The sequence below is a fragment of the Chiloscyllium plagiosum genome, chromosome 48 (genome assembly GCF_004010195.1).
Source record: "Chiloscyllium plagiosum isolate BGI_BamShark_2017 chromosome 48, ASM401019v2, whole genome shotgun sequence".
Classification (NCBI taxonomy): domain Eukaryota; kingdom Metazoa; phylum Chordata; class Chondrichthyes; order Orectolobiformes; family Hemiscylliidae; genus Chiloscyllium; species Chiloscyllium plagiosum.
Window position 1 is genome coordinate 4,688,567 of NC_057757.1, and position 9,188 is coordinate 4,697,754.

The 9,188-nt window shown below is 49.3% G+C and overlaps 1 protein-coding gene across 1 annotated transcript in view; it reads left to right on the forward strand.

The window, feature by feature from the left end:
• Positions 1-9,188, forward strand: part of LOC122544389 (arrestin red cell-like) — an 85,054-nt gene that overhangs the window by 73,784 nt on the left and 2,082 nt on the right. The window contains exons 3-6 of the mRNA XM_043683635.1: positions 493-553; positions 1,182-1,226; positions 4,739-4,935; positions 8,892-8,951. Coding sequence (XP_043539570.1) covers positions 493-553; positions 1,182-1,226; positions 4,739-4,935; positions 8,892-8,951 — 363 coding nt within the window. The remainder of the gene's footprint in view (positions 1-492; positions 554-1,181; positions 1,227-4,738; positions 4,936-8,891; positions 8,952-9,188) is intronic.

Here is a 9,188-nt window from a genome sequence, read left to right on the forward strand (position 1 = left end):
TCTGCCTCGCCTACACTTTCCGTTCCCCGAATCTGCGGCCCCCCACACTCTGTGCCTCCATACATTCTCTGTTCCCTCCACACTCTCCCTACCCCACACTTCCAATCCTCAACCGCCCCCACCCCACCGCAAGGGAGTGAGTGTGATATTGATGTGGTTTGCGATCTCCCCTTCCTTATCCTGTGTGCCTGGAAGCTGCATTTTTTGTGAATCCTGAATGTTCCAGGGCCCCATCGCGACAGATATCCTCCTCCCTCCCGCCCTCCCCATTTGTTATATTGGAAGTTAAACACTACCCCCTGACCAAACCATCCCTCGTTACAAGTCAGGGGAAGTCCAGTGAAGGCCTGTGACCACATGTTTGACCTGAAAGGGAATGCCCACTTTTCATTTGTGTGAGAATCGGTTAAATTTGGTTCCGGGCTGGATATTTAAGCCCGAGCCCTGGGAAACCTTTAACTAACTCTTCCTCCATCTGGTTAACCCCTCTAGTTAACAGTCTACCTGGGGAAACGGGACTTTGTTGACCATCTTGATCATGTGGATCCTGTTGGTAAGCCTCTCTCTTTTACTTTTCTGGGATGGTGTGTGGGAGGGAGAGAGGTGGGCTGGGGTGGGTGGGGTATGTGACCCACCCACGAAGAAAGTGCCGCTGGGCCCACCTGTCATACTTTGCGGTGGCCTTTCTGCCCCCTAGCACCTCTTCTGGCCCCTTGAGGGATCTGCAATTTTCAAACCTCTAACCCATCTCTCTCACTCTCTGGCCTTACGGTCCCTCTGGAGTATCTGAGCACCCGCTATCTCTTGGGCCGTATGCTGTCAAATTCTCATTGTGCCTGCTTTTGTGGGTACATTCCTGATGGAGGGCTTATGCTCGAAACATTGACCCTCCCACTCCTCAGATGCTGCCTGACCTGCTGTGCTTTTCCAGCACCACACGTTTTGACTCTGATCTCCAGCACCTGTAGTCCTCACTTTCTCCCAAGTTAGCCGTGATGTCTGAATAGATATTCCTGTTGTGCCAGTCAGGCATGTGCATTTGTGCCAGCAAGCGAATCGGGTGTGTTTGTATTTTATCCTGTTCTAACTTTTGCCTGTTATTTTCTATCTCTCCTCTCTCTCTTCTCTTTTCTCTCTCGCTCCCTTTTCTCTCCCCCACTCTCTTTTCTCTCCCCTTGTAGATGGAGTGGTGTTGGTGGATCCCGAGTATCTCAAAGATAGACGAGGTAAGTGCATGTTTACTGAATCTCACGTGGGTCATGGTGTAAGATCATTCAGCCCATCATGACTGGACTGGCTCTCCAAACCAGCAGCATGACCTAGTGCCAATCTCTTGCTTTATCCCCAATGACCTTGGCTATGGACCAGACCAAACCCTCTCAGAATACATCTACAAGATAGCCCAGACCCTAACCTTTCCTTATTTTAAAGACAAGTGCAAGGCATTGTGCAAGGATTGATCAAACTACCAGGTTTGAAGCAAAACACCCTGTAGTTAAAATAAAACCAACGAAAGAATTGGAATAACTCTATTGGAAAACTTAACAGAATAATAGGTTATTTAACTCATAAACAGCAACTGTCCCAATACAGTAACATCTCATAAACACACCCTTGACAAAGGCAAATTCAGTAAAATAGATTGTCTCACATCCAATTCTCTAATCCAGGAGGGAGTAAATATCAAGAGAAAACTCTGTATGAGAGAGAGTAGCAGGGAGAGTTGTACTGCAGCTTCTAAACCCAGCTTCAAGACCCCAGCAACTGAAAACTAAAACTAAACATCCTGGTTCGCGGGAGCTTGACCCCCACCCAGCCAGGTTGCTTCTATTGTTCCCACCGTTTTTAAAAAAAAAAACCATGGCTTCACAAGCTGTTTACTTTGTTGGCTTTGAAGCAGATTTCTCATCACCTCTGTCACAATTGTTTTTCAAAAAATACAAGGACAAATTAAACCTCTTACAGGGATAGTATTGTCACACCTTCCTCATTGTTTCTGTCCACCTCATCATCTTGGATGCCTCATTTGTACCTTCCTCCTCCACATTTCCAGGCAGTACAGTCCAGACTCTAACTACTTGCTGAGTGAAAAAGGTATTTTTCCTTTAGTAACATGTACTATTTCTGCGTATTTCTTCAAATCTGTGTCCTCTGGTTCTCCATCCTTTTACAAATGAATGGGATAGGAAAGGTTCAGAGGGATACGGGCCAAATGAAGGCAAATCTGACTAGTTCAGTTAGTCAGCATGGACAAGTTGGGCTGATGGGTCTGTTTCTGTGTCATGTGGATCTATGAATTTGAAAGTCTCCATCTCTAAGGAGAACCATCTCAAACTCTCCGATGTATCATCATAAGGATTCCCATCCTTGAGACAGTTTTAGTAAATGGTCTCTCCAAAGCATTGACACCCTGAAATGTGGCACCGCGCACTGTATACATTATTCCAGGCAACATCTAACAAGTGTCTTGTGCAAGTCCAATGTCACCTCCTTGCTTTTTGTACATTATGTCCCTATTAATAATAATAAAGCCAAGGACACTGTATGTTATTAACTGTCTTACCACTTTTAAAGATCCAAGGTCCCTCTAGAATCATAGAATCCCTACAGTGTGAAACAGGTCATTTGGTCCAACAAGTCCACACCGACCCTCCCAAGAGTAACCCACCCAGACCCATTCCTGACATTTACCCTGACTATTGCACCTAACCTGCACATCCCTGGGCACTATGGGACAATTTAGCACGGCCAATCCACCCTAACCTGCACACCCCGGACACTATGGGACAATTTAGCACGGCCAATCCACCCTAACCTGCACATCCCCGGACACTATGGGGCAATTTAGCACGGCCAATCCACCCTAACCTGACATCTCTGGGCACTATGGGACAATTTAGCACGGCCAATCCACCCTAACATGTACATGCCTGGGCACGATGGGACAATTTAGCACTGCCAATCCACCCTAACCTGCACATGTTTGGACTGTGGGAGGAACCCGGAGCACCCGGAGGAAACCCACACAGGCACGGGGAGAATGTGCAAACTCCACACAGACAGTCGCCCGAGGCGCGAATCGAACCTGGGACCCTGGCGCTTTGATGCAGCAGTGTTAACCACTGAGCCACCATGCTGCCTCTGTTCTGTAATCCCTTGAGGTTTCTGCACTCTATTTTACGTCATCCTTTATACATTTTAACGAAACACATAGAAATTGGTCGTGTTACGGACCAGACCAGATCAGACCAGACTACCTCAAAATACTTTCAGAAGGTAGACTAGACCCTAACTTTTTTTTTGCTTTAAAAGGTGAATGTGAAGTGCTGTGTTCCAGAAGCGATGTTATTGGTCAATTTATTTGACGTTCAGCAAACCATGATTTGTCTAAACCCTATAGTTAAAATACAAACAAAAGAAAGAAGAAATTGGAATAACTTAACACTATTGGAAAACTTAACAGAATAATAGATTATTTTACTACTGAACAGTAACAGTTCCAATACAATAACATCCCATAAACACACCCTCAGCGAGGGCAATTTCAGTAAAATAGACTGGCTCACATGTGGTCCTCCAGCCCAGGAGAAAAGGACATCAGAAGATAATTCTGAGAGAGAGTGAGGGTACCCATTGGGAGAGATTCACTGCCTTCCAAACCTGCTGAAGGCCCAAGTAACAATGGCTGAAAGCTAAACTAAAAGTCCCTGGTTCTGAGGGAGCCTGACTCCACCCAGTCAGGTTGCTTCTATTGTTCCAACTCCTTTTTTTTAAAAAAAAAGCACCCAACATTTCACAAGTTGTTTATCTTCTCGTAGACTGCTCAGCATCGATCCCCCAATCCCTCGCTGAGAGCAAGCAGGACAGAACACACCTCAATAAACCACGGCATTGTCACAGTGTGTAACAGGGGTCTGGTTTATCTTGTAGTGGGCACCCAGATCCAAAGAAAAAACCGCCAGCAGACCTTGACTTCACTGATGCGTTAAGACCAACTGCTTTTGGCAAGAATTTAAACAAAGACTGGAAACTTAGTCATGACGAGTATTTAGTGTTGGCCAGCACTCGCGAACAGAGAGTTGCACTTCAACAGAAACGAGGAGGAATCTCTTCTGAGTGTCATGGGTCTTTAAAATTCTCAGAGCATTGAATGCTTTCAGTGCTGAATTAGAGTTTGATTGATGAGGGGGTCTAGACTCATCAGAGGGGGGAGGGTACGTGCAGGAGAATGGGATTGACGTCTCGATCTGATGATTTTATGGAACGGGGTAGCAGCTCGCAATGGGCTGAACAGCCTGCACCTGATCTTCTAACGGATATTCCCTCTCTCCCAATCCTTTCTGAACTGGAGAGATGACTTTCGCCCAGGGTGGGGGGGGGGCGGATGAACAGCGAGCAGTCTTACTGCTCCAACGACATGGATGATGATAGATCCCGAGTGGGGAAATCTCAGGAATCTGGTCAGTGTGACCCAAGTAATCACGTCAGAATCATTTCTCCTCCTGCTCACTCTCTCTGCAACCTTTCTGACACTCCCTCTCAAGTGTTCCCACTTTTCTCAACGGTGTTCCTACAAAGGGTGTTCACGAGGAATTCCTTACACATGAACAAAACAGAGCAGGAGTTATCGGCGAATTTTGTGCCGGACTGTCCGGAGTAGGATTTGAACTGTCTCCCTGTGGGAGTCTGAGCTGCTCCTGGTGCAGTTGGCTGTGATCTGTGTCTCTGTGTGCCGCAGTGTTTGTCACTCTGACCTGTGCATTCCGTTATGGACGAGAAGACCTCGATGTGCTGGGCCTATCCTTCAGGAAGGACCTCTTCATTGCGACATTCCAGGCTTTCCCCCCACTGCCAGAGGAAAAGAAACCCCTGACCAGACTCCAGGAGAGACTCATTAAGAAACTCGGAGAGAATGCCTTTCCTTTCTTCTTCATGGTGAGTGTCACCTCTGAGTGTGCATGCCTGCCAGTGTGTGTGTGTAAACATGTGGCCTGAGTGTGCACGCCCGCCAGTGTGAGCATATAAACGTGTGGCCGGAGTGTGCACACCCGCCGGTGTGAATGTGTGGCCCGAGTGTGCACACCCGCCAGAGTGAACGTGTGGCCCGAGTGTGCACACCCGCCAGTGTGAGCGTGTGAACATGTGGCCAGAGTGTGCACACCCGCCAGTGTGAATGTGTGAGCGTGTGAGCGTGTGGCCCGAGTGTGCACACCGGCCAGTATGAGCATAAGAACGTGTGGCCCAAGTGTGAACACCCGCCAGTGTGAGTGTGTGGCCAGAGTGTGCACACCTGCCAGTGTGAGTGAGCGCGCGTGTGGCCAGAGTGTGCACACCTGCCGGTGTGAGTGAGCGCGCGTCTGGCCAGAGTGTGCACACCTGCCAGTGTGAATGTGTGAGCGTGTGGCCAGAGTGTGCACACCCGCCAATGTGAGCGTGTGGCCCGAGTGTGCACACCCGCCAATGTGAGCGTGTGGCCAGGGTGTGCACACCGGCCAGTATGAGCATAAGAACGTGTGGCCCAAGTGTGAACACCCGCCAGTGTGAGTGTGTGACCTGAGTGTGCACACCTGCCAGTGTGAGTGAGCGCGCGTGTGGCCTGAGTTTGCACACCTGCCGGTGTGAGTGTGAGCGCGTGTGGCCAGAGTGTGCACACCCGCCAATGTGAGCGTGTGACCAGAGTGTGCATGCCCGCCAGTGTGAGCGTGTGGCCCGAGTGTGCACACCGGCCAGTGTGAATGTAAGAACGTGTGGCTCAAGTGTGAACACCCGCCAGTGTGAGTGTGTGACCTGAGTGTGCACACCTGCCAGTATGAATGTGAGAGTGTGGGGCCAGGGTGTGCACACCCGCCAGTGTGAGCGTGTGACCTGTGTTCACACCCGGCAGTGTGAGCGTGTGTCCTGAGTGTGCACACCCACCAGTGTGAGCGTGTGAACGTGTGGCCCAAGTTTGCACACCCACCAGTGTGAGTGTGTGAAAGTGTGAACGTCCACCCCTTCACCCTGAGGCTGTGCCCTCGGGCCTGAGGACCGCCTGCCAGTGGAAACCCCTTCTCCACGTCCACTCTATCCAGGCCTCTCAGTATTCTGTACGTTTCAATCACATCCCCATCATCCTTCTATACCCCATCGAATACAGACCCAGAATCCTCAACCGCTCCCCACATGACAAGCCCTTCATCCCAGGGAGCATTCTTGTAAACCCCCTCTGAAACCCCGCCCTCCAAGTCCTGCACATCCTTCCTTAGATACGGGGCCCAAAACTCTTCACGGTATTCCAAATGTGGTCTGACTCGAACCTCAGCGTTACATCTCTGCTTTTGTATTCTAGCCCTCTTGAAATGAATGCCAACGTTGCATGGACTGCCAACGTAACCTGAAGGGAATCCTGAACCAAGGCTCCCAAGTCCCTTTGAGATTCAGATTTCTGAAACCTTTAGAAAATAGTCTGTGCCTGTGACCACAGCCTGATACAGTCTCAGCTGTACATCCCTGCTCTTCACTCTTGTTACAGAATCCTTACATACTCACAACTACGACAACCAGCTCCTGAGCTGCAAATCTTTAAGCAAACTTTGAGAATCGTTGCGTTAGAAAAGGAGACCATTCAGCCCATCGTGTGAATCCTACCTTTTTGAATGAGTGGGAAGACGTAATGCCATCCTCCCACCGTTTCCTTTGCAAACGCTTTTTCTACCTAAATAGTCATAAGACAGTGAGGCAATACGATCAGGCCATTCGGCCCCTCGAGTCTGTTCCGTTATTCAATTAGGTCAAGGCTGATCCTGTACTTCTGCTCTCCCCGAATTCCCCAACTGACCAGGAATCTGTCGTGGAGTGCAGAAGAGGCTCTTCGGCCCATTGAGTATGAACCAACACATCAGAAACTGCCGACCTTTAACCTTATCCCGTTTACCAGTCTTTGGCCCACAGCCTTGAACATTATGATGTGCCTCATCCCGGTACATTTAGAAGGATGTTCGATAAATCGGCTCTGCCACATTCCCACAGAGCACATTCCAAACCATCGCCACACTCTGGGTAAAAAAAATTTCCCCCCCACCCCCACCTCACTAAACCTCCTGCCCCCTCACCTTGAACCCTCATGACTGACCCATTGTCAATGGGGGACAGCTGCTCCTTAGCCACTCTGTCCAGCCCCTCATAGTCTTGTCCACCTCAGTCGCACCGGCCCTCTGTCTTCTCCACTCCACCCGAGCCTGTCTGACCTTTCACCTCTGTTCTTCCGTCCCATGCAGTCTCCTTCTTCCTATAACATGGGGACCAGAACTGCACACACCAAAGGCCCGTACAACTCCCGACATGGCTTCCCTGCTTTTGTAATCTACGCCTCGATTGATAAAGGCCGACTAACAAACCCCTCTCCCTACACAAATGCGTGGACAGACGCGCTAAGGTCCCATTGGTCCACAGAGCTCCCGAATGTCATGGAGTATTTTTGTCACATCAATCATAGAGTCATAGAGATGTACAGCATGGAAACAGACCCTTCGGTCCAACCCGTCCATGCCAACCAGATATCCCAAACCCATCTAGTCCCACCTGCCAGCACCCGGCCCATATCCTTCCAAACCCTTCCTATTCATATACCCATCCAAGTGCCTCTTAAATGTTGTAATTGTACCAGCCCCCACCACATCCTCTGGCAGCTCATTCCATACACTTACCACCCTCTCTGTGGAAAAAGTTGCCCCTTAGGTCCCTTTTATATCTTTTTCCCCTCACCCTAAACCTATGCCCTCTAGTTCTGGACTCCCCCACCCCAGGGAAAAGACTTTGCCTCTTTACCCTATCTCAAATACCTCATGGTTACGTTCCAGCCACCAAATGAGCATCCCAGTTTATCTCCTCATGTTGCTTAAGACCCTCACTCTCTCTGTTAATCCAATTGACCAATCTTTGTGTCAGCTGCAAGTTTACTAATCCAACTGACCCCGCTCACCCCATGCTAATCCACCCTAAACTGCACATCCCCTGGACACTACGGGACCATTTCCCATGGCTGACCCACCCTAATACAGTGGAGTCGAAGGCATAGCGGAATTATCACTCAATTGTTAATCCAAGGCCCCAATAATGTGCTGGGGATATGGTTTCGAAACCTGCAATGGCAGGTGTGGATCCTGATTTGCACAGAAATCTTGCCACCAGTGGGGAAATATCTCTCTGGTTTATTTGCATCTTTCAGAGATGTGACTCCAGCACCACAGCAATGTGGTTGACTCTGAACTGCAGTGGACTCTGAGATGGGCAATAAATGCGGGCCAAGCTTGCAATGACTTGACCCTCTGAATGACTTTTGGATGGGTTGCGCTCCGGCGAGTCGGTGTGGACTTATTGGGCTGAAGGGCCTGTTTCCACACTGTAGGGAATCTAATCTAATCTAAAAACCTGCACATCCCTGGACACTACAGGACAATTTCCCATGGCTAACCCACCCTGGCACCATGAGGTAGCAGTGCTAACCACTGAGACGCCATGCCAACTTGCCTAAACTGCACTAGGTACAAGCCCAGCCCTTCCCATCTTTCCTCCGTAGACAACCCAGCCACTTCCAGATATTCCAATCAGATAATCCTTAGTTACAAGGCTTCCAATGCATTTACACTCTTTCTTAAGTAATGAGACCAAGACTGTACAGAATTCACCACATTGTGGTTTCATTTAATTGCACCCCTGCTGGGGTCTCACTGTATAACTCAGAAAAACAGCAGCAGACTATTCGGCCCTTCCAGACTGCTGCTTCATTCAATATGATCATGGCTGATCATCCAACCCAATCCCCTCTTGCTGCTTTCTCTCCCATCCCTTTGATCCTTTTAGTCCTAAGGATGGTATCTAACTCCCTGTCAAAACCTTTCCTGTTTCCACAGCTCCCCCAGAATCTGCCGTGTTCAGTGACCCTGCAGCCAGGCCCTGAAGACACAGGCAAGGTAAGCCAGCAGAGTTTAGTTCTCTCACTGTTTGAATGGAGAGTTTTGCACTGGTTTTTGAGTCCGAAATAATAAGTTTCTCTCATCTTTCCAACTTCTCCATCTCTCTCCCCCTCTCCTCCTTGCTCCCCACTCTCCACCTCCCTCCTCTCTTCCCCTCTTTCTTCTCTCCCTCTCCACTCCGTCTGTTTCTCCCTCCCACCATCACTCTTCCCCCATGGACCTCTCTTTGTCCAC